General features: G+C 51.3%; 2 protein-coding genes across 13 annotated transcripts in view; one reads left to right on the forward strand and one right to left on the reverse strand.

Moving 5' to 3' along the window:
• CLN8 (CLN8 transmembrane ER and ERGIC protein) overlaps positions 1–23,040 on the forward strand; it is a 67,041-nt gene that overhangs the window by 24,345 nt on the left and 19,656 nt on the right. Inside the window, 2 exon segments of one of the 6 annotated variants that reach the window (NM_001075941.2) lie at positions 19,051–19,274; positions 19,418–19,489. The exons of 1 other annotated variant lie outside the window; for it this stretch is intronic. The gene's annotated coding sequence lies outside the window, so the exon portion shown is untranslated. 6 annotated transcript variants of the gene reach the window in all.
• LOC100335608 (uncharacterized) lies at positions 16,103–19,068 on the reverse strand. 7 transcript variants are annotated; one of them, XR_009493086.1, is made up of 4 exons: positions 18,866–19,068; positions 17,684–17,855; positions 17,235–17,382; positions 16,103–16,282 (listed from the first exon to the last, which is right to left on the reverse strand). XR_009493086.1 is itself a non-coding variant. In XM_059882316.1 (4 exons), the coding sequence occupies exons 1-3, from the start codon at positions 19,066–19,068 to the stop codon at positions 17,338–17,340; spliced, it is 420 nt and encodes a 139-aa protein (XP_059738299.1). In that variant the 3' UTR covers positions 16,103–16,282; positions 17,305–17,337. The 7 variants fall into 7 exon arrangements, 2 of the variants coding, with proteins under 2 accessions (XP_059738299.1, XP_059738298.1); XR_009493087.1 differs by having other exon boundaries at positions 18,682–18,908; XM_059882316.1 differs by having other exon boundaries at positions 17,305–17,382.

Raw genomic sequence — 23,040 nt, forward strand, 5'->3', positions numbered from 1 at the left:
AGGAGCAGTTAAAGGAAAAAAAAAAAAAAAAACTAGACATGTTCAGGCCTGTGCAGTGCTCTCTTTATCATCTTTGCTCTCAGGAAAGAGAAAAGCTCCTTCCTCTTTTTCTGCTTCTCACTGCAACCCTTTCTGCTCACAGCCACTTGACCTTTTCCTCTCCTTCTGCCTCGAACTCCAAACAAAGGGAGCTGTCTGCAAAGGAAGCCCACCAAGGCCAGAAAAGGGGAGAGGCCGGGCTTCCTGCCGTCCCCAGAGGAGGGGTGCAGGACAACAAGCAGAATCGGGCCTCCCCTCCCGGGCAGACTGCAAAGGGCCCCACTTTCTGAAGCAGCAGAAATCACCGCCGCCCTCCCTGTCCGCAGCGGTGGACGCACAGGAGCCACCCCTTCCCAGACCTCAGGGCCGGCCCACAGCAGGCAGGACTTCCCGCCCGGGGCGTGTGAGCAGGAGTCACGTGTCTGCTGACAGCTCGGAATCAGCCGGAGGGGAACATGCCTTCCCTGCAGGCCTGCCTGGCAGCCCAGCTGGGTGCACCAGGCCCTGGTGCTCGCAGCAACCCACGGCAACATGCTCATTTTTCAATTGTTTTCAGAGAAAACGTCAACTCCAAGGGTCCTGGGAGTCGACTTAAATGTGTATGAGCTCTGTACAGGCCAAGGGTGTGGTGCGGCAGTGAAATGACCCGAAGGCGCGGCCATGCAGCCGTGAGGCTTCTCAAGTTGGTCACACGTATGCAGTGTGAACACTCGGTGTGCAGCTGGTCTCCTGGCACCAAAGCTTTGCTCTCAGCATCATCTAGTGATGAGTGTGATGCCACCAACATCTTGGCCTTGTCTGTGCACCGAAGCCAAACGAAAAATACAGAGACAGAGTTTGGAGGAGACGGAAAGGTGGCTTTAGTCCCCAGCCAGCAGAGGGGAGACTCAGCAGGCACGTGTCCTCAGGAGCTGGAGCCCCCTCCATGAGGAGTCTGGGGGATCATACAGATGAGGGCGCGTGGTCAGAGGGCAGTGATGAAAATCAGTGGCGTAAGGATCTTGTGTTCTTCCTCCTCTGGAGTTGGTCTTGCAGGGTCACGGGCTGGTGTCAGGTAGCAGGGGATTGGGTCTGGCTGTCTGGCAACCCAGTAGCTGGATCCATTGGCTTTTGTGTATTGTACCATGGCTTTCGTTCTGTAATGCAAAAAGAGAAAAACTGGGCGGGGAGGGCTGAGACGAGTGTGCCTGATAAACATAAAGGTAAAGTATCAGGTAAAGGTGAGGACCACGTGCAGGACGCAGTTAGCATGGAGTCAAGGATGATGGGTGTAAAGGTAGCTCAAGCAGAGTTACAGTCCACAGGCCAGTAACCTTTAATCCACCTGCAACGCGGGAGAGCCGGGTCGGGAGACTCCCAGGGACAGAGGAGCCTGGCGGGCTACAGTCCATAGGGCCGCAGAGTCAGACACGACGGAGCTACTAAGCACACACAACAAAGTAAAGACTAGGAGTGATCTGGCCTGCGGACTCGTCTCTGTATCTTCTTTGTTCTCAGGAAAAAAAGAGAGTCATTTCTCCCTTTTTTTTTCCTTTTCACTGCAACAAATTCCCGCCCTCCCCCCACCCCCGCCCCAGTCAGTTTATTCGCTCTGTATCAGTGGAGGAAGGGAAATAGGGGTGGTTCTTGTCCAGCTGAGGACAAAACCTTAGTTTTGTTCTGTTTGACAATCACCAGTTGTCCAGCTCAGAGGCCCTCATGGGTGTCCTGGAGCTTTATTAAGGGGCCCGAGGGTGACTTTTCTGATTATTCCTGCAGGATCTGTTCTGAGGAGGGCTGTAGTCTCTCTCACATGCTAGTAAAGTAATGCTCAAAATTCTCCAAGCCAGGCTTCAGCAATATGTGAACTGTGAACTTCCTGATGTTCAAGCTGGTTTTAGAAAAGGCAGAGGAACCAGAGATCAAATTGCCAACATCTGCTGGATCATGGAAAAAGCAAGAGAGTTCCAGAAAAACATCTATTTCTGCTTTATTGACTATGCCAAAGCCTTTGACTGTGTGGATCACAATAAACTGTGGAAAATTCTTCAAGAGATGGGAATACCAGACCACCTGATCTGCCTCTTGAGAAACTTGTATGCAGGTCAGGAAGCAACAATTAGAACTGGACATGGAACAACAGACTGGTTCCAAATAGGAAAAGGAGTTTGTCAAGGCTGTATATTGTCACCCTGTTTATTTAACTTAAACCTGTTGTCATCTGGAGGAGATAAAACTTAACAAGTAATTTATAAAACAGAGGCCTAATATCAGTAAAAGAATTATTTTAACTAGGGGTCAAAGAAGGAGTAAGAATCAAGTTACATTTGATGACAGTTTTGATTGTGGTGTACTTCGGGTCAGTGCTTGGGTGTGGACATCAATGTGGCTATTGGACGTTCAGTTCAGTTCAGTTCAGTCACTCGGTCATGTCTGACTCTTTGTGACCCCATGGACTGCAGCACACCAGGCCTCCCTGTCCATCACCAACTCCCAGAGCTTACTCAAACTCATGTCCACTGAGTCGGTGACGCCATCCGACCATCTCATCCTCTGTCGTCCCCTTCTCCTCCCGCCTTCAATCTTTCCTAGCATCAGGGTCTTTTCAAATGAGTTAGGTCTTCGCATCACGTGGCCAAAATATTGGGAGTTTCAGCTTCAACATCAGTCCTTCCAATGAATATTCAGGACTGATTTCCTTTAGGATGGACTGGTTGGATGTCCTTGCAGTCCAAGGGACTCTCAAGAGTCTTCTCTAACACCACAGTTCAAAAGCATCAATTCTTTGGTGCTCAGCCTTCCTTATGGTCCAACTCTCACATCCATACATGACCACTGGAAAAACCATAACTTTGACTAGATGGACCTTTGTTGGCAAAGTAATGTCTCTGCTTTTTAATATGTTGTCTAGGTTGGTCATAACTTTTTTTCCAAAGAGCAAGCATCTTTTAATTTCATGGCTGCAGTCACCATCTGCAGTGATTTTGGAGCCCAAGAAAATAAAGTCTCTCACTGTTTCCACTGTTTTCCCATTTGCCGTGAAGTGTGAATGGGGACTGGGTCCCATGGTCTTAGTTTTTCGAATGTTGAGCTTTAAGCCAGCTTTTTCACTCTCCTCTTTCTCTTTCATCAGAGGCTTTTTACTTCCTTTACGCATTCTGCCATAAGGGTGGTGTCATCTGCATATCTGAGGTTATTGGTATTTCTCACAGCAATCTTGATTCCAGCTTGTGCTTCATCCAGTCCAGTACACTTGTGTTTTTTTCTTCTTGTCAACATGTGGTCTTAAGCAATTTCATTTTCTAAGCATATAATGATGACAAGAGGAGACTTTTTAAAAAGTAAGGTTTACTCACCTGCTGCTAGCTGACTTTGTTTTCGGAATGGCTGATGGTATCCTAAGTCTGACACAGCTCAGGAAACTCAAGTTCTTAAAATACAAGGACTTGTCTGCAATCACACAATATTGTCTCCTAGACACCATTTCCCTGGGTGTCAGAGCCACAGCTACTCTATTTTTACTTCAATTGAAATTTTCCTTAATAGCCAAAGCATCTGTCAGCGTCAGTGGTGTTAGTGTTTCTCTAGGTACGAGAAGATACGAGAATCAGGGCTCATAGAAATCTCCTCCCCAGAGTGTCTAACTATCTAAAGGCCTGTTTTGCCAGTTTTTTTCAGAGTGGAGAGTGCCTCATTCCCGATCTCCACCCTGAACTCTTTTCAGGGGGTGTTGAAGGTCAGCAGCTGCGATGGCCATGATTTCATCTTTGTAGAAGTAGATGGCAAGTGCCAATTTCCAGTTGGCAGAGCCCCTTCAGGGTCACGAAGCTGGCTGTGGTTTGGGAGCAGTACATGACTATTTTGTCCCACGGTCCTAGGAATGTTCATTCCCAGGTCTTGTGAAGGTTTCTTTAACAAGCCATTCAATATGCTGTTACTGGACTGGACCATAAAACAGTATTCAGAATTCTCTGGATTACTTGTACTTACTGGTCTCTTGTGGTCCAGGAAAATATTCCCTTCTGTTGCTTCTTCCCATATCCAGAGTTACACTGTTACAATCAAAGATCTTATACAGAAGTACATATCTGATCAACTGCTTCAAGTCACCTGCTGCTGCTGCTGCTAAGTCGCTTCAGTTGTGTCCGACTCCGTGCGACCCCATAGACGGCAGCCCACCAGGCCCTGCCGTCCCTGGGATTCTCCAGACAAGAACACTGGAGTGGATTGCCATTTCCTTCTCCAGTGCATGAAAGTGAAAAGTGAAAGTGAAGTCACTCAGTCATGCCCGACTCGTAGCGACCCCATGGACTGGAGACTACCAGGCTCCTCCATCCATGGGATTTTCCAGGCAAGAGCACTGGAGTGGGCTGCCATTGCCTTCTCCTCAAGTCACCTAGTCATCATCATTTTTGTTGGACGCCTGTTTACACACTTGGAACCATAAAGACAACAGTTTTATAAAATAGGATATAAGTAATACAGCTAGTAACATTGACAAAGTCATAGTGTAGTGGGGAAACAAAAGCACAAACTTTGGAAATAGAACAAATTAAAACAGTGATTAGTGTATTCGTTGTAATCTGTTTGTAGTAAATCATCAAATCCAAAGGAGAGCCATCTAGAGAAGCTAAATTCTGGCAGGGTCAGATAGAAAAAGATAAATGTTTCATCTCTGTTTACAGAGGCATACTTTATTAACTTGTTGTAGGTCATAGCATAAGAGAAAAAGTTTTTTTGAGGAACAAAGATTTAAGTTAGGATATTTTCCAAAGTCATAAAGTTATAAAACGTATTCATCATATTCATATAAACCATATTCATTCTGTCCCATGTAACTGATTCCTATTGATCTGCGTGCAGTAATCAGGTTTTCCATCAGAGTGTTGTCATTTGTTACCCAGTTCAGTGGCATTGTCTAAAGGCCATCAGAAACTTACATTTGTTTAAACGATTCTTTTTATGAGTCTTCTTGAAAATCTTCATTTTGTAAAAACTATAAAATTATGACTGTCTATAAAGGACAAAACTTGAAAAAGAGTGATTAAAGATTTGAGTACAGTACAATTAGCAGAAAATTTGGATGTTTTTGCAACATAAAATATTTTAGGATAATCACTAGGATTATGATTGATAACATTTTATCAGGACGTATCAGATGTTAGAGACTACATATAAATTCTGAAATATCTATATTAATGAAATTTATCCATACACTATAGTTTATAGTTTACCTCAAGTTGTCTGACAGTTTCTGAATTAAAAATACCGAATGTACAGTTGGACATTCCTCTCTGAGATGTCTCAGAGAGGTTTTTTTTAATGCATCCATCCCAGAGTCAGGTGGAGGCTAAAAGAGCTTTAGTTAGATTTTGGTATTTGGGAAGTTTGTTAGAAACGTCAAAAAGGTTTTGGAACAATACAGGATCATAGGGCATTGAAACAACACTTATTTAACCAAAGTCACAAGACAAAGAAAACAAGCTCGGATCACTTAAGGGCACAGGAACTCACATGATCTGTTATCAAAAAGGAGCACTTCCAACACAGAAAGAAACTAATTCTAGTCTTGCAGGAGCTTACTGAACAAAATCTAAACTTAGTTAATCCTGATTATACATAAAGCTTTTTCCGCAGTCTCTCATCAGTTTCTGTATCCAGATCAGCCTCTCATTTCCCATCTAAATAAAACCAAGAAGCTCACAGTCTTATTTTTCCTCAATAAAATGTAATTCCATTCCTCATGTCGTTTTTTACTAAAATCATATATTTTACTTTCTTACCGTATACTGAAATGTTTGTTATTTCATTTGCTTTAATTGCATGTTTAAATTAGGATCCTTAATTACTGAACACTTTAATTTTTAGTAAAAACTAAGAAATAAGCAATTATGAACTGTCTTTTATATTGGCATTTTATGGACAGGTGAGCATGAACACTAGTGATAATTTCCAAAAATATTTGGTTTTTTATAGTGAACGTCTCAGGGTGACAGCAAACATTTTTGTTAGTATTTTGAAATATGTTTATAGTTTTTATACTACCTTTAATATTTCTAAATACATTTTTGTTAATATTTTAACATACCTTTATAAAGCTATGACAAACCTAGCAGTAGTAGTTAAGTCGCTCAGTCGTGTCTGACTCCTGCGACCCCATGGACTGTAGCCCGCCAGGCTCCTCTGTCCACGGGATTCTCCAGGCAAGAATACTGGAGTGGATTGCCATTTCCTACTCCAGGGGATCTTCCCAACCCAGGAATCGAACCCAGGTCTCCTGCATTTCAGGCAGATTCTTTACTGACTGAGCTATGAGGGAAGCCCTATCACAAACCTAGATAGCGTATTAAAAAGCAGAGACATCACTATGCTGAGAAAGGTCCGTATAGTCAAATCTATGGTTTTTCCAGTGGTCATGTATGGATGTGAGAGTTGAGCCATAAAGAACACTGAGTGCTAAAGAATTGATGCTTTTGAACTGTGGTGTTGGAGAAGACTCTTGAGAGTCCCTTGGACTGCAAGGAGATCCAGCCAGTCCATCCTAAAGGAAATCAGTCCTGCATATACATTGGAAGGACTGATGCTGAAGCTGAAGCTCCAATACTCTGGCCATCTGATGTGAAGAGCCAACTCATTAGAAAAGACCCTGATGCTGGGAAAGATTGAAGGCAGGAGAAGGGGACGACAGAGGATGAGATGGTTGGATGGCATCACCGACTAAATGGACATGAGTTTGAGCAAGCTCCGGGAGTTGTTGAAGGACAGGGAGGCCTGGGTGCTGCAGTCCACGGGGTTGCAAAGAGTCACACACGACTGAACAACAATGACAAATACCTTTAGTTTTTTTTAATTCAGTAATTGATGTCTCAGTGTTTTTTAGCTATTTAATAAACTTTTATCATTTAATTTAAATTAATACAACTTTATAACTTTAAGTTACCAAATACCTGGAAAGATTGTTACCGAGTCCAAGCTCCTTCTGCTTGCTGCAGGTCAGGTCAATGAATCCGAGAGACGAGGTGTTGAGGCAAGGAAGAGACTCTAACTGGGGAGCTGGCCGACTGAGAAGATGGCAGGCTGGTGCCTCAAAATAACCTTCTTACTGTGGTCTGGATGCCAGTTTCTTTTATAGACCAGAGAGAAAGAAGCAATAAGGAACTAAAGTCAAAGGGCAAACTAGAGAGGGAGAGGCAGGGGAAAGTGAAAGGGTCTTCAGGCTTGTGAAACATCCCCAAAGGAATGGCCAGCCTTCAGAAGGGGGGTGTTAATCTCTTCTGTTCACAGGTGGGCAGGGACAAACTCTCTGAACAAAGGCGCTTTAGTTTACAGTCAAGCAGAGGGGCAGGGTCCTCTGGGAAGCCATTGAGTATGATTATAGTAGTAAAAGCAACAAAAAAGAAAGTCAATGAAACAGTTTCCAACATGGAGTCAGAATTGGCTTTCTCCCTGCAACCAGATCATTTTAAGTAGACATTTCAAAAATATTATTTTAAAGAGTTTATTCCAAAGCTCTTATCTCATTTACATTTAAAGTTTTATTATATGAAGTTATTTTCCTTATAACAAATAAAATATTTATTAAAGCTAGGTACTATAAAATATTATACTTAATTTTGTGACTCTTAACCATATGTCAATTAGATCAGTAAACTTTAATACCAGGTATCAACTTTATATGGAATATTTTCTAGTTCCTGTGAATCTGGAATCAGCCATTTACGCCGGTTTATTTATATTTAATTTGTAAGCGATCACTTCTCAATTTAATAGAGTTTTTTATGCATTTAATTTTGATAATGCTTTCCAAAGGTAGAGATCTCTCATATGTATGCTGTATCCACAAGCAGGCAAAACTAGAGATCTCAGGGCTTTACTTTAAAAATAAAGACTTAGTTATGAACCAGATATTGCATTATAAGTTTACTAGTTTACAAAGAACGGTTGAAATACATTAATATTGCTTGTTCAGATGACTGAGGCTTATTATCTTTTTAAAGGTTTCGTGGTGACCCAAGGAGGAAAGAGCAGATGAAACCAAGGAGGGTCTTGGAAGCGGGACTGGAAAGACCAGACCCTGTTTTCCCTCCCTCCCCCATGCTGTAACTGTTATTGGATCTCAGGGCCTCCTGACCTGCGGAACCTGTCTCCCCTCCTACCCCACAGGGAGAAGGCATTTGCCTTACTCTTCCCCACCCAGTCTACGTGCCTCATCCAATCAGCAAACGACCTGCGAGGCCCCTGTCCCACTCCTTGTACCCTGGCTATAGAAGCGGACTAAGGACCCCGATCGACGTCGGTTCTCCCTTGAGCTGGCCCACTGTTCCAACAGGGTCTCCCACTCTAAAACTTGACTCCCTTCTTATTCTGTCTCATGTCTGGAAATTCTTTTCCAACCTGCGCCCAGACCACAACAGGTTTGCCTGAGGGAGCAATTCCAGCGGTTTGAATTTTATACTTGTCACTTTTTTTTCCCCTTGGTTTTAGGTCTTGTCTGATTGAGTTAATCAGGCTCAGTCTCAGATCCTTGTGGCCTGTATTTATATTTTGGTTTTAAGATTTCCAAGAGAAAGTTGTTTGTAGTTCCCCAAAGAACTGGTCTGTCACCTGAAAGATTTTATCAGTGACAAGATTTCTAATTAGACTGAAATTTATTTTATGAGTTTTATGTTTTATGATTTTACAGTTTATCATATCGTCAAAAGTTTGTATGAGGCATTTAGCAAAGACCTTTTCTCTGAGTTACAAATTAAGCCCAAAGCAATGTCATTATTTTTATGAGCCCTTGAATGTTAGTTTCCAGCTGCTTCCAGGTAGTTCCACCGTATGGTGGAGACTCGCCCAAACATGACTTCCAAGTCCCACCCGACCTGCCCCAAAGCAATACTTTCCATCAGGATCTCCTTTTTCAAGAAGACCCCTAAACTGAACCATAGTCCCCTTAGGCGGGGGTCAGAGGTCAAGGCGCAGCTCCAGGACTCACCACAGGTGCTGGGGGTGTCTTGGCTTCCTTAGCCCAGTAATTGGCTCCACTGTCTCTTGTGTTACTGCCCTGAGGCCTGCTTTCTGTAATGCAAAAAGGACTACAAGGGGTGGTCTGTGTGGAGAGCCTGAAAGGTGAGCACCAGATATGGGATGTCATCAGCACAGAGGCGAAGCCTCATAGGTGCGTATGCAGAGTTAGGGGGCAAAAAAGCAAACTTAGTTACAGTCTACAGGTTAGGAACAAAGAGAAAGCTAGTGAAAGCTTTTCACTAGTGAAAGCTAGTGAAAGCAATCAGGCCTGCTCTCTTCTCTCCATCTGCTTTGTTCTCAAGAAAGAAAAGCAAAGCCCGTTCCTCTGTTGCCTTTTCTCTGAGACAGGTGAGTGGAACAAGGCCTTGAGAGATGAGACCTGGATGAGGTGGGATTCGTGTGTTTCAGAGAAGGGTCCCGTTTCAGGTTGGATTGCCCATCCCCAAATAGACACGGTGGGTCCTAACCCCAGCCCCTCAGAATGTGACCTGATTTCAAAACAGGGTCTTTATAGTGGTCATCAGGTTAAAATGAAGTCTGGGGAGGGGGGGTCCTAATGGACTGTGATGGGCGCCCTTATGGAAAGGGGGGTCTGGGCCCAGTGCAGGGGGAGGGGGGACGCAGGGGACATGCTGGTGGGGACCAGGGGCCGCTGCCACCACCAGAGGGAAGCCGGGAGCAGACCCGCCCAAGCCTTCCCAGGGGGCTTCCCAGGGGGCTGGGTCTCCAGATCTGTGAGAAAACAAGCCCCTGTTGCTCTAGGCTGCCCGAGATGTTGTGCTGGGTTACAGAGGCCCCAGGACGCTGACGTGACCCCAAATCGAGAGGGACCAAGTCGTGAGTCAGGCAGGCGAGCGCATGCTGGTGTCCCAGCAGGCACCTGTCAGTGGAGCAGACACAGTTTCTCTGTGCTGCTTCCACATATACAACCATATGTACACATTCTGAGTAGAGTCACAGCTGCAGACAGAGGTGTAGTCATGGGCACACAGTGGCTGCACCCTTGCCCCAGCTCCAGCGGTTGCAGCAGACTCCCAGGGGCTGGGGGCTTAATCCCCCGATGTTTATTTCTCACACTCTGCAGACTGGATGACCAGCTCCGTGTCTGCTGAGGACAGACGGATTCCCCCCAGCTCCATCGGTGGCATCTTTTCCCTGTGTCCTCACCTGGCATCACAGCCTGGATGCCATCCGGAAGTTCCACCCTTGTGACCTCCCCCCAAGGCCCTCCCAGCACCTACCCCCACCCAGGGTTAGGCTCCACGTGTGAGCTGGGCACGCGCCCGCCCTCTGGAGCAGGTTGTTTACGGGACGAACCGGCTGAGGTGTGTCGTCTTCTCTGTTGAGACAGCCAGAGTGTGGGTTGGAAAAGAATTTCTAGACAGAGCATTTCAGAAGGGAGTGAGTTTAGTAAGAGCAAAGGGCAGATAAAGTGGACTCTGCGAGTGCAGTGGGCCAACCTCCTGACAGACCAGGGAGAGCTGACAGTTTTCTTAGCTTAATAGTTAGTTTTGTAGCCTTAAGACAAAATAAGGCTGGAAGGCTGGCCTTAGGTGATTGGCTGGGGCACTGTGGGATGTTTTCTAGAGTGGGCATCTTTGCGTAATTGGGAGTCAGGAAGTTTGTTAGCAATGATTAGGGTGCTTTTGACAACAATTACAAAGGGGCTTTGTCAGCTTGGGAGGTGACCTTGGCTCTGGGTTCTGTTTCTGTGGCTGGTGCCAGGCGCACCTGTGGCCTTGGGGCAGGACTCCACATCCTCCTGGACCAGGAGCTCCTGGGATGGAGCAGAGATGCCGCATCGTCACTGCTCATCCCACCCCAGAGACGGCCTTGCTGAACACAGAGGACAGGGAGTGAGGCTCTGCGACGTGGGTTCCAGGGCCGCTGGGCTCACACGGAAACCCCCACAACGCACCCCTGTGCCCGGGGCCGGCCCTGCACCTGCCCTCACATCCCGCACAGCGGCCGTGCTCAGGCCCCGAGATGCTTCAGCCTCGTTTTTGACAAAATAACAGACAAGACTGTGCAAACTTCTGTACAGAGGTCACAGTTTAAACCGTGCCTCCCATGGCTGAGCTCAGGCTGGCCTAAACAGAAGTCTCTCTCTGGGATTCATCCAGGCAGCCCCTGCCTTCCCCGACCCGTCAGGTCCCCAGAGGCGCCCTGAGTCCTCATGTCGCCCCACTTTCCCAGCTGCACCCCAATTCCAGCCCAGCCTCGGGTGCCCCCGAGTCCACCCCTGCTTCCTGCTGGTTGCCTTTGGTAAGTTAGCATCTGTTGCCACAGTGGTCGTTCGGAAGCTAAGTGGAAGCCTGTGTTTGAGACAATGGTGTTGGTGTCCGAGCAGCGCCTGCTCAGCGATGACCCCTTGTCTCAGTGGCTCATGGGCTTTAATTCCCAGCAAGAATGTCGAGGTGGCTTGACTTGAATTTACAAGTCGTGTTTCAGCGGGAGACGTGAGGACAGAAGCTCCGCAGACCTTATTTGTTCCTCTTTTCAATTAATTTTTAATTATGCACTTCACTTAAGAACTTAATTACTTCAACAGTAACCTTCAGCCTCGGCTCTTAGCATAGTACAAACAAGACTGGGTACCCAAGCATCCGCGAAGGAGAATAAGAGTAAGAATAGCCACACTTCCCAGCGTGGACTGGCCACTGCTGGTCTGAGGGCCTCGGTCACTGAGGAGATGACCTTGACCATCCCCCTGGGCCCTGTGACCATCCCCCCGGGCCTTGGACACCCAGGTGTCCAGCGAGCAGGTCAGCACTTCAGGCCCTAGACACAGGACTGCTGGGGGCAGCTCAGGAGCCAGTTCTTTACCAACCGGCCAGGGGGGACTTAAATGACCCCGACCCAGGAGAGCCACGCTGGTGCAGCCGCCTGCAGGTCTGGGTGGCAGGGACAATTACTAGCTGCGTTTTATTTATTTATTTATTTTTTTAATAAATCACTAGCTGCGTTTTAAAGAAGTAGAGACAGAGACTAAACCTCGCCCCATGCCTTAAATTCAGCAGAAAGTTCAAAGCGTTCTTGCTCTCGTTGGCTTTGTTTCGCTCTTGGGTCTTTTTGTTGTTAGTTTTTCACAGGGTTGAAAGAACTGAGCGTCCACCTGAAAATGTAGGTGTGAACTCTGGCAAACTGCCTCAAATGTGCCCTGGGATTGTTCTATGGAGGTCAGACAGGCAGCCCGGGAGGTGCTGTGGTGGCGGAGGACAGCTGTGTTCGCACAGCCCACAGACAGGAGGTGGGCCCCCCACGGGGTCACGCGGGGAGACAGAAGGAATGGGGACCTTTATGGTGGTCCTCCTGGGAAAGGCGGGGCGGGCAGTGGGCTGGCCCGGTTAGGGATTGCTGAGTCTGAACCACTTCAGCTGGATCTGGGCTCTGGGCAGGGGCCCCCGCCGTCTGACACGTCTGTCCTGGCTGATTAGGGCGCCTGTCTGGGAAGCTAGTGTCATGGGAGAGCCGGATGGAGCGGGTGGGGGTGCTGTGTAGTTTATACGTGGTCTCCTCAGTCTGGGAGGGGCGGTCCTTCCGGGTCAGACATACCCCAAGGTATCAAAGCGTTATAAATACAGAAAATAAAAAACATCCTTAACACACAAACATAGCTTTAAACCAAGACTTACTTTCTCAACCGAGAATACATTGTTTTTTGTTTGTTTTTTTAATTTTATTTATTTGGCCGTGTAGGGTCTTACTTGCAGCACATGGGCTCTTTTGTTGTTCCTTGTAGTACGTGGGCTTCCTTGCCCTGTGGCATGTAGGATCTTACTTCCCCAACCAGGGATTGAACTCACGTCCTCTGCATTGCAAGGCATATCTTAACCACTGGATCACAAGGGAAGTCCCGAATACATTCTGTTTTATCGCAGTATCTCTTCTCCCTTCAGAATGGACCATGGTTAACTGAAACGGCCGTGGTTACTTGTTCACTTGGAGCACATCCTAAAAAAATGCTTGGACTTCCCTGGTGGTCCAGTGGTTCAGAATCCACCTGTTAATGCAGGGGACATGGCTTCGATCCCTGGCAAAGGAAGATTTCACATGCCACAGAGCAGCTAAGCCCATGCACCACAACTACTGAAGCCTGAGCGTCTAGAGCCCGCGCTCTGCAAAAGAGAAGCCACCGCAGTGAGCAGGCTTTACACTGCAGCTAGAAAAAGCCCACACGGCAATGAAGCCATAAAGAAATAAATAAGTTTAAAAATGTTTATGAAACAAACTTGATGAAAAGCATTATCTGTATGGGTGTTCTTGCTTTGTATGATACAGTGACTGTCCTAAGCTTAGGCCCTATGTCTTCTCTTGATGCTTGTAAACACAAGTTCAGACCGTCCTGTTATTTTCTTAAGTGAAAGTGAAAATCACTCAGTCGTGTTCGACTCTTTGCCACCCCATGAACTATTCCTTGGAATCCTCCAGGCCAGAACACTGGAGTGAGTAGCCTTTCCCTTCCCCAGGGGATCTTCCCGACCCAGGAATCGAACTGGGGTCTCCTACACTGCAGGCGGATTCTTTACCAGCTGAGCTATCAGGAAAGCCCCTTTTTCTTAAGTGAATTGTGTACTAACAGGAAGGTTGCTCCCAGGTGCTTTGAGGTTGGGAGCTCATTGATTTTCATGGTTAATATTTATTGGTAGAAAAGAACAGAAGACCAGCGTCCAGACATAAAGCTACCCTGTCTGCAGATTTTAGAGTTTTTTTAGTTTATTTTATTCTTTTTAAAAATTTTTGTTTATTTTTGGCTGCCTCTTTTTCACTGTGTAGGCTTTTCTCTGGTTGTGGAGAGTGGGGGCTGCTCTCCAGTAGCACTGGGCGGGCTTCTTGTTGCCGTGGCTTCTCTGGTTGCTGGGCGCAGACCCAGGGCTTGGTGTGCGTGGGCTTTATTGCTCCGTGGCATCTGGGATCTTCCTGGATCAGGGATAGAACCTGTATCCCCGAGTTGGCAGGCGGATTCTCATCCACTGAGTCAAGAGGGAAGCCCTGTCTGCAGTCTTGTTTGGGAACCGTGACTCTGAGGTCAGCGTGTGTCATTTCACCCCAACCTGGTGAGTCTTCCCTAGTGAAGGCGGAAGCAGCCCATCTCGGACCCTCTAGAGGCTTCGTCCTCCATCCTGCTGCTTGTTTTTTATCCTGGAACGACTCACACTAAACAGGTTTGGCCGCGGAGCCAGGCCACCCCACCCCCGCCGGGCATGACCATGGCCCGAGTGGCGCATGGGCGTCCTGTGGCCCTCGCGCTGGGTGACTTTCGTCCAGAGTGACTCAGACCTTGCCTGTGACACTCCCCACGCCTACCAAGTAATTATGGAGAACCAGAGTCACTCTGCCCTGGTCTCACTGAGCAGAGGACTTTGTCAGAGGATAGTGGTGGTCGGGCCATCCGGGGCCCTCAGGCCCTGGTGAGCGGGACAGCTCGTTGATGGCTCCTCTGGCTCGGTGACTGTAAAAAGAGAAAGGCCTGCGAGTAGGGAGTCTGTCTGCTAATTGCGGCTGTGGTTTCTGCTCAGCTGACCCCAGTCTCACATCCTTGTCTCTGCGCCCAACGCTGCAGTTCCCAGGGGAAAAAAACTGAAAACTCTCGGGTAGGTTTTTGCTGTTTGGCGATTTTGCATGTCCTGTCTCAGTGTGTTACTTTTGGGATTTGCCTGCTTACAGTATTCTACCTGACATTGGGAACACTCAATCCCGTTTTCTTTACGTGCCTGTGTATTTGATATGTGTATCACCTTGTGCTCTGTTTGGCGGGGGATGGACGGCAAATTTTGAGTCTGTAAATTTGTCTGTAAAATAATAACCGAGGTGAGAGATCAAGGTCATTAAATCTCTCTGTGGTATGAATCGAGCATTTCTCACAGTTGCGCTTGACCCTCCAGGTCACCTGATTTCCATCTGGGACCAACCCGAGAGGTGGAACTGGACCGACTGGTTGGGGGGCGTCTCTCACAGGGTTTCTGTTTGTAATTAGGGCATCTCCACCCCCGGCCCCCACAGGGCTGATGTTTCTTGTGCTTCATCTTCCGGGGAGTACAGCATCCAGGGCACCCTCCCCCACGCCGTGACAACCAAGACTGTCCAGACTTGGCCCTGAGGGGGGGTGTTCCAGCTGAGGGTGTACTTCAGTTGGCCCCGGAAGCAGCCTGACTCTGCAGCGCTAGAACCAGCAGTTTTCTCGAGGAGGTTTCGTTGTTACAGTGATGTGTTTGGCCAGGGGAGACTTAAGGATTCTTTGTAACCCACGATAATGACAGCCATTAGCTTCCAGCTCGTTATTTGCACCAGAGGCAAACCGGCTTAGCTGACACTCAAGGAGGAGAAGCCTGGATGCCCAAAGAGACTTTTCTTTTAATATTTATTTTTATTTTACTGATTTGGCTGTGTCGGGTTTTAGCTGCAGCACGCAGACTCGTAGTTGCAGCATGTGGGGTCTAGTTCCCGGACCAGGGATGGATGGAACCCGGGCCCCTGTGTTGGGCACCGCGTCTTAGCCTCGGGACCACCAGGGAAGTCCCTGGAAGAGACTAGACCAATCTCATCTTCTCCTGTCTGTGGCTCAGAGGTTAATCAAGGCTTCCGAGGTCCCAGAGCAGTAGGAGTAAAACTGGCGAGAGAGAGTTGAGACCCCAGCCTGAGCCTTTAGCGTGTTTTCAGACTCTTGGATCCAAGCCATAGGCACCGTGGTTGGTGGTTCAAAACTATGCTTTGCAGAGAAAGAAATGGACATAATGAATACTCAACAGGAGCAGGAATGACTCTAGGAAGGTACATTTTTCTGTTATAAATGTCTTTTGTTTCCAGGAAGTGTTTGTTTTGCCACAGTTGTTAAGGAACTAGTAAATGGCAACCCACTCCAGTGTTCTTGCCTGGAGAATCCCAGGGAAGGGGGAGCCTGGTGGCTGCCGTCTGTGGGATGACACAGAGTCGGACATGACTGAAGTGACTTAGCAGCAGCAGCAGTATTCATGAGACTGAAACCAAGTGGGTGCTGTTTTGGGGGCTTCAAAGAGCTCCTGTACACAGTCCTTTATGTTTCGGAGCACAAAGAATGGGGTGAGAGGCAAGGTGGTAGGTAAGAGGTGCTTTATTAGAATAGAAGATGCCCTGAGAACGCACTGGCTACAGTTTTACAATCAGAGGAAAAGTGGGGAGGGGAGGAGAACTTCTTTGTCTTTCTTGAGTAGAGGTCATGCTTCCATCATCAGCTCCTCCTCCAGGCTGAGCAAGGGAGTCTTCTTGACTCTACCTGGTTAAGCAAGGTCCACAAATTACTGCTTTTTTGTGTGTGCAGAGAGCACGTTCTGGGGATCCCTAACTTACTGAGCTCACGAGCAGGATGTGGGTCTCACGTCACCGCTGTTTTGTCGTTGGGGGCATGTCTCGTGCAGTTCTGTTGCTCAGCAAGCCTGCTCTCTTGAGAGATCATGCGAGTCTCTCTCATGAGAGAGATCTACAGGGGTCTCCCGTATTGTTCTACTCACAGCCCCCGAGTGGGATGAATTATTTACTCGCCCACTTTGACCCTTCACTCTGACCCTGTCAAGACTAGTTGCTGAAACAGTGAGCAGCTCCAGTTCAAGGCACCACGAGACCCGTGTGGGGACCTGCGTGGTGGGGGCAGTGGGGAGGAGACTGGGCTCACCTTCAAATACAACAGGGACAAGTAGGGTCACAGCCAAGGAGCAGGGTGTGTCTGGGGGGCTGGGGGACCGGATGTTCCCGGCAGGAAGCATCAAGGTCAGGGCATTCTCACTGGACACTTAACAGGGAGGCCCAGGTGATAACGGGGAGGTGGGGCTGAGGAATCTGATCAGATATCCAGCGTGGGGGATTTGTGCTAAAGCTGAACCAAAGGTGCAAAGACAGACCCGAGGTCGGGCCTTGAGGATGGAGGGCAGCCTGGCTCGAGCTGGGGGGACCCCGATCGCCAGCATAGCCAGAATCCAGAGTCTGTGCTTGTTTCTGACCTGTAATCCGCAGATGGCCAGCACAGGTCCAGTGCTTTCAACTGTTGACTGGCAGCAGGCTGTGGGGGTACCACTCTCCAGTGTAACATTCCAGAGTTACTCCACTCCGGAGAGTGACTCCCGGGTTTAAAACTGGGGAGATCCCTCCCTCCCTCCCTTGGTTCTTAGGAAGAGAGGAGAAATCCCAACAGCCGCTCCCCCCCGCCCCGTTTGCTAATGTCTTCTAAAAACCTGTCTTTTTCTTGATGAAACAATGAGCGTGTACTGCTTATATCAGAAAGAAAGATGCCACCCTGGCCACCTCCTCTACAAGTTGTGTTTTCCGTCCTCTTCTCTACACTCTCACAGCTTGGACCCCCAAACTCGGCCTCCCGGAGCCCTGTGGGAAATGGGACCAGTCAGTCAGTTACCCTCACCCCGGCTTGGCTTCCTCAATCGACCATTTACAGAAAGGGCTTAGCTTGGTCACACACTCACACCACACATCACACAGCAGGGAGAGGGATCCCTCACCCCGGCTTGGCTTCCTCAATTCCCCCGGTTATTTATCACTAGTTACACCTGTAATTTTCGGAAAACATGACTGGTTTTTTCAGGGTGCTTTAAAGATAGCAGAGCAGATGACAAGACCCTTGAAAGCACTGAGGAATTTACTGCCCGTGTGACTAGCAAGTCATCACCTGGCGCCGCCGACCCCAGCTCCTCTTCTGCAAGGCGGCCTGGTCACCGCCTCGCGCGGAACTAAGCGCGTGCTCCGGAGCCTCTCCAGGGCCGAGGTCGGGAGGCGGAGGCGGTGGCTCCCCCAGCGGTTCACATCTATTTCCACAGGACAGGTAGGACTCGGGGTTCAACCTAGACAATGAGGCATGCCCGAGTGTGAGCGGAAACCTCCAGTGTGCTGGAAGGACACAGTAATCGATACTTTCTTTTCAAGGGCGCTGATAATGTCCATGTCTTATTTCATCCTCAGAGAAGTCCTGAGAGGTGGCTGAGGCCGTGGTTCTCCTCACGGGTTACAGGGGCAAGAAAACTGCAGAGTCTGCGGGCTGGGCGGCATTGCTGCAGCTCAGTCAAGTGACTGCGGGCGCCTCAGGCAGCGGGTCAAGGTGGGGCTGGAGGGCAGAGGCCGCTTCCCATGGGACCCCACGGGCTCTTTCTGCCGCACCCGCTCTGGTCACTGGTCGCCGCGGAGGTGCCGGGCACGGGCCCAGGGGCTACTTAACACCACAGTCAGAAAATCAACAGGGAACTAGGACAAACGCATGAGAGCACAGGATGCCCAGCGGTGACAAGTGCCCTGGAGGTAGCCTCGGGGATGAGACCGCGGGGAGGGCGCTGCTGGGGACACAGGAGCACGCGGGCGGCCGGGTGTGAGCAGGGCCGCGGGTCAGCGGGGTCTCACGGCCTCTCCCCGCTGCTCCATCCGGGGCGCAGGACTGCCTGGCTCCAGGCCGGGAGGTGGTCCCGGAGCTCCAGAGCCCGGCCTCGTGCTCCCGGGGTGAGGCCCCCATGCTGGGCGGGGACCAGGAGGCGGAGAGGGGGGGTTCACCCGCCGACCTCACGGCCCCACGAGCCACCGGGCAGCAGTGCGGTCCCCGCCCCGGGCACGCGCGCCCGGCCGGCGCCCGGAGCCGGCTGCCCCGGCGCGCGCGGGGCCAGCCTGTAGGGAGCTGGTTACCTGCCCGCCCGAGGGGAAGCGAAACTGCGCCCGCGGCCTCTGCCGGGGGATCACTGCGGGCCCGGGGCTCCGCCGGGTGTCTCCGCGGGGCGCGGCGGGGGAACCGAGGCGTGGTCGGGCTGCGTTCCCGGCGAGTGCGGGACCGGCGGCCCTTTCCTGGTCCATCTCGGTCGGAGGAACAGACCTGGGCCGTGAAGGGCGCGTCCCGGCCTGGTTCCCTAGAGGCCAGAGAGCTCCGCCCCACCCCACGCTCGTGGTACGGCCCGCGCCCCCTGCACGCGGTGGTATGGCCCGCACCCCTCCGTGCGGTGGTACGGCCCGCGCCCCCGCCCAGCGCGCACCCTTGGTATCGCCCATAGCTGGGAGGCCACGCCCCCTGGTGCGCATGCGCAGCGCCGGGCGCGAGGGTCTCAACACAGCGGTGTTCGGGTGGGCGCTGGGCGGGGCCGGGTTCTCCTGCTGGTCCGCGTCTCCTCGACGATCTGAGAGCCCCAGCCCCGCGCTGAGGATCCCCGCGCCCACCAGGTGCGGTCAGCGGTGCTTGACGGCCAGGCCTGGACTGTGGGGGCGGGATCCGGCTCGCCCGTCCTCAGGTGAGCGCGCAGGGGGTCAGGTTGTCCTGTCCGCAGGTGGGCTGGGCAGTGACCAGGTCGCTCCGTCCTCGGGTGAGCCGCGCGGGGGTCTAATCGCCCCTTACGCAGATGGGCCTGCAAGGATCAGGTCGCTCTGTCCGCAGGTGAGCATGCAGAGGGGCAGTCGTCCTGTCCGGCAGGTGGGCCGGGCAGTGGTCAGGTCGCTCCGGCAGCAGGTGAGCCGCGCGGGGCTCGGGCCGCGGTGGGAGGGGTGCAGTCCGCGGGCGGTCCGAGAGGACACTGGCAGGCCGGCCCAGACCAGGTCGTGCTGGCTGTAGGACTTGTTTATATTTTTTGAATTATGTTCATTGAGAGTGTTTTTTTACTTACTTTTTGAATGTCAAAAATTAAGTTTATTCTGCGTTAAATATTGACGTAAAATGGGTTGTACCACTTTAAAACTTGGAGAACACCTCTTTCACACTGCAGATTAAAGAGATGCAATTTTGTGGGTGGAATAGGGAATAGGAGCTTTTTTAGGAGATGAAAAGTACTGAAAAGTAAAAGAGGAGAGCTCCACAAGGTGAGATGGAAATTGACCAGTTTTTTAAAGACTTGGCTGGTTCTCTCCAAGCCATCAGTTGCTGCCACATCTCATCTTTAACTCAGTGGGATCTTCCTGCATGTCTTCACACGAGCTCTGCTCTGCATTCTCAAATCAGTGATATTCTTTTTTTTTTTTTTTTGAAGTAAGATTGCTTTACCATGTTGAGCGTGTCTTTAAATTTTGGGAAAAAAAATGTTTAAAAGCTGCTGAAGTATAATTCTCAAAATACAGAGGCGTAATTCCTGAGCAAACAGGGAGCACAGATCAGGTTGGACTAACTCACTGAGGAAAGACCGTCAGAGAGGACAGAACCAACTACGGGTCGGCGGTTGGAGCGGGGGATAGTCCAGGAACGCCGCACCTAATAGGTGCCTCTGGCTGACCTCACAGTGCAGTCCCTGCCAAACAGACCTGCTGTGTGCCCTGGAAGGTCAGGTGACCTTCAGAGGCCTGCAAGCGACCGAGGGTGCCTTAAGAAAGCCTGCTTTTCCCTCTTTCTGATATATTTCCAAGTTTTGGATCAGTGTAGCCTCCAGAGAACGGTGGAAGCTCACACCTGCTCTGGTGGCAAGACCCCGGTCCCCGGGATGGGGCAGCAGAAACCCTTCTCTTCAGTTTCCTAAGACACCTGGTCCAGTGCAGGGAAGCGGCCAAAACCACCGAATCTTGTGAAAGAGACGAAGTTTGTACATAGATTGATTTCCCGAAGTAAATGGAGGCCTGTGGTGCAGAGGCGGGCTTTCCAGCCCCGGAGCCCCTTCCCCTTAGCTGTGGGGCCTTGGCTGCCCAGAAGCAGGGGCTGCAGTGGGGTGACTCCAGAGCCCCCCAGGATTGAAAGAGCAGGGGACCATGCTCCTGGGTGTGGCTGTGCAGGGGGAAGCAACAGTGACCTCGAGCTGGGTTCTGAGGTAAGGCCAGCCTGCTGCCACGGGACCAGCTGGCCCCGGGTCCCCTTGCCTAGAAGGTGAGGGGTGTGGTGGGGTGGGGGGCAGGCGCTGAGCCGCTGGAGCTCTGCCCGCCACCCTCTGGTCTGTGCTGCCTTCCTGAGCAGGGCCCTGCTGCACCCTGGGGTGCTGCTTGCCAAGGGGCAGCAGTGCCACCTCAGGGTTCTGCGGGCTCTCTGGCCGCTGACTAGGTTCCTGCAGACTACCTCCAACCCAAGGCCTGGACTTGCCCCTCATGGCTCAGATGGGTCACCTCACCTGTGTATCCCTGAGGCCCAGGGTGACAGGTTGGACCTGCCCAACCTGCCCAGAAGCTCTGAGCAGGCAGCTCTGCAGGAGGGTGTGTTCAGGGAGGGCTTGAGCAATGACCAGGGTGGGGCGGGTATACTGGGATCGAGTCCTGGGGGTGGAGTACGGGGGGTCCAGTCCTGGGGTTGAGTCCTGTGGGTGGAGTCCTGGGGGTGGAGTACGGGGGTGGGGTACTGGGGTCGGGTCCCGGGGATGGGGTATGGGGGTCGGGTCCCGGGGGTGGGGTACGGGGGTTGGGTACTGGGGTGGAGTACTGGGGTCAGGTCCTGGGGGTGGAGTATGGGGGTCAGCTCCCAGGGGTTGAGTCCTGGGGTCGAGTCCTGGGGGTTACATACTGGGGTCGGGTCCCAGGGGTGGAGTACTAGGGGTCAGGTACTGGAGTGGAGTACTGGGGTCAGGTACTGGGAGTAGAGTACTAAGGCAAGGTACTGAGGCTGGGTACTGGGGGTGGAGTACTGGAGTTGAGTACTGGAAGTAGAGTACTGGGGTCAGGTACTGGGGGTGGAGTACTGGGGCCAGGTCCTGGGGGTGGGTCCTGGGGTTGGGTACTGGGGGTGGCGTACTGGGACCAGGTCCTGGGGTGAAGTACTGGGGTTGAGTACTGGGGGTCGGGTACTTGGGTGGAGTACTGGGGGTGGGGTACTGGAATCAGGTACTGGGGGTGGAGTACTGAGGCCACGTACTGGGGTTGGGTCCTGGGGGTGGAGTACTGGGGTTGAGTACTGGGAGTAGAGTACTGGGGTCAGGTACTGGGGCTGGAGTACTGGGACCGGGTCCTGGGGTCAGGTCCTGGGGTGAAGTACTGGGGGTCAGATACTTGGGTGGAGTATTGGGGGTGGAGTACTGGGGTCAGGTACTGGGGGTGGAGTACTGAGGCAAGGTACTGGGGGTGGGTCCTGGGGTTGGGTACTGGGGGTGGAGTACTGAGGTCAGGTACTGGGGTTGGGTACTGGGGGTGGAGTCCTGAGGTCGGGTGCTGGAGTGGAGTACTGGGGGTGGAGTCCTGAGGTTGGGTGCTGGAGTGGAGTACTGGGGGTGGAGTACTGAGGTCGGGTACTGGGGTGAAGTCCTGGGGTCAGTTCCCAAGTCTGCAGAGGGAGTTGCGTCCATGTGTCTGATGGGTCCCACCTCGGCTCTGTCTGGCCTGGGAGCTTTAGTGTCTGCCTTGACCGCAGCACAGATCCTGGAAGGCGTGAGGACCCGGAACCAGGCTGAGGTTGCCTGTCAGTGACTCTGGAGGCCAGTGGTTTCCCTGGTTCCTGGGTGCTGGGAGCCGCCCTCTCCTCTGCCCTGGCTTCTCCTGTGTCTTCAGAGGTGGGTGGTCAACTCTGCTGCGGCCTCACGTCTCCACTTCCCACCCTCCCGGGCCCTCTGCCTGGCCCCTCAGGACCGCACGTCTCTGTGTGCCGCCTGGTGGGCAGCAGGAAGGTCAGAGGCGGGGACGTGGCATGGGGGGTGCTGGTTTGTTCTGGGCTTTCTCTCCAGGATGACTGGGTTTGGTTTGGTTTTTAACTTGGCTCACAGTTAAAACCACCTGCAGCACACAGGAGACGTTCACACGCTTTCAGTTGCATTTACTTGGTTAGGAAAAGGAAGCCACTAAACCACTGCTTCTCAGAGTCGCAGGGCCCTAGAGCTGGGGGCACTGGGCATGTTCAGTGGTTCTGTACCTGCTTAGGGCACCTGGGCATGTCAGACATGCCCGCAGCTGGCCCTTCAGGGCAGTGAGGGCAGGCCCTGGGCAGGTGCCCGGGGCGCCCTGCGTGATTGAAAGGAACAGGTGAGTCCTCAGGCGGTCTGAGCCCCCGGCCCCGCTCTAAGGGCCTGGACGTGGTGGTCAGAGGTCTGTGGAGCGGCCTGGGCTCACCTGGCTCCTGGGAATCCGCGGTCCCATGAGCCGGGCAGACCCCCAGCCAGCAGCCCCGCA

This window comes from Bos taurus, chromosome 27, assembly GCF_002263795.3.
Source record: "Bos taurus isolate L1 Dominette 01449 registration number 42190680 breed Hereford chromosome 27, ARS-UCD2.0, whole genome shotgun sequence".
In the NCBI taxonomy this organism is placed as follows: domain Eukaryota; kingdom Metazoa; phylum Chordata; class Mammalia; order Artiodactyla; family Bovidae; genus Bos; species Bos taurus.

Bases quoted from the DNA above. Each gene is read 5' to 3' on its own strand.
- LOC100335608 (XM_059882315.1), bottom strand. From the start codon at position 19,068: ATGCGCACCAGGGGGCGTGGCCTCCCAGCTATGGGCGATACCAAGGGT. The intron at 17,856-18,865 runs GTCTGTTCCTCC...CTCATTGTCTAG, and splicing joins ACGCGCCCTTCACGGCCCAG to GTTGAACCCCGAGTCCTACC. The intron at 16,283-17,683 runs GTGATGACTTGC...TTGCTTAACCAG, and splicing joins GCTGGGGTCGGCGGCGCCAG to GTAGAGTCAAGAAGACTCCC.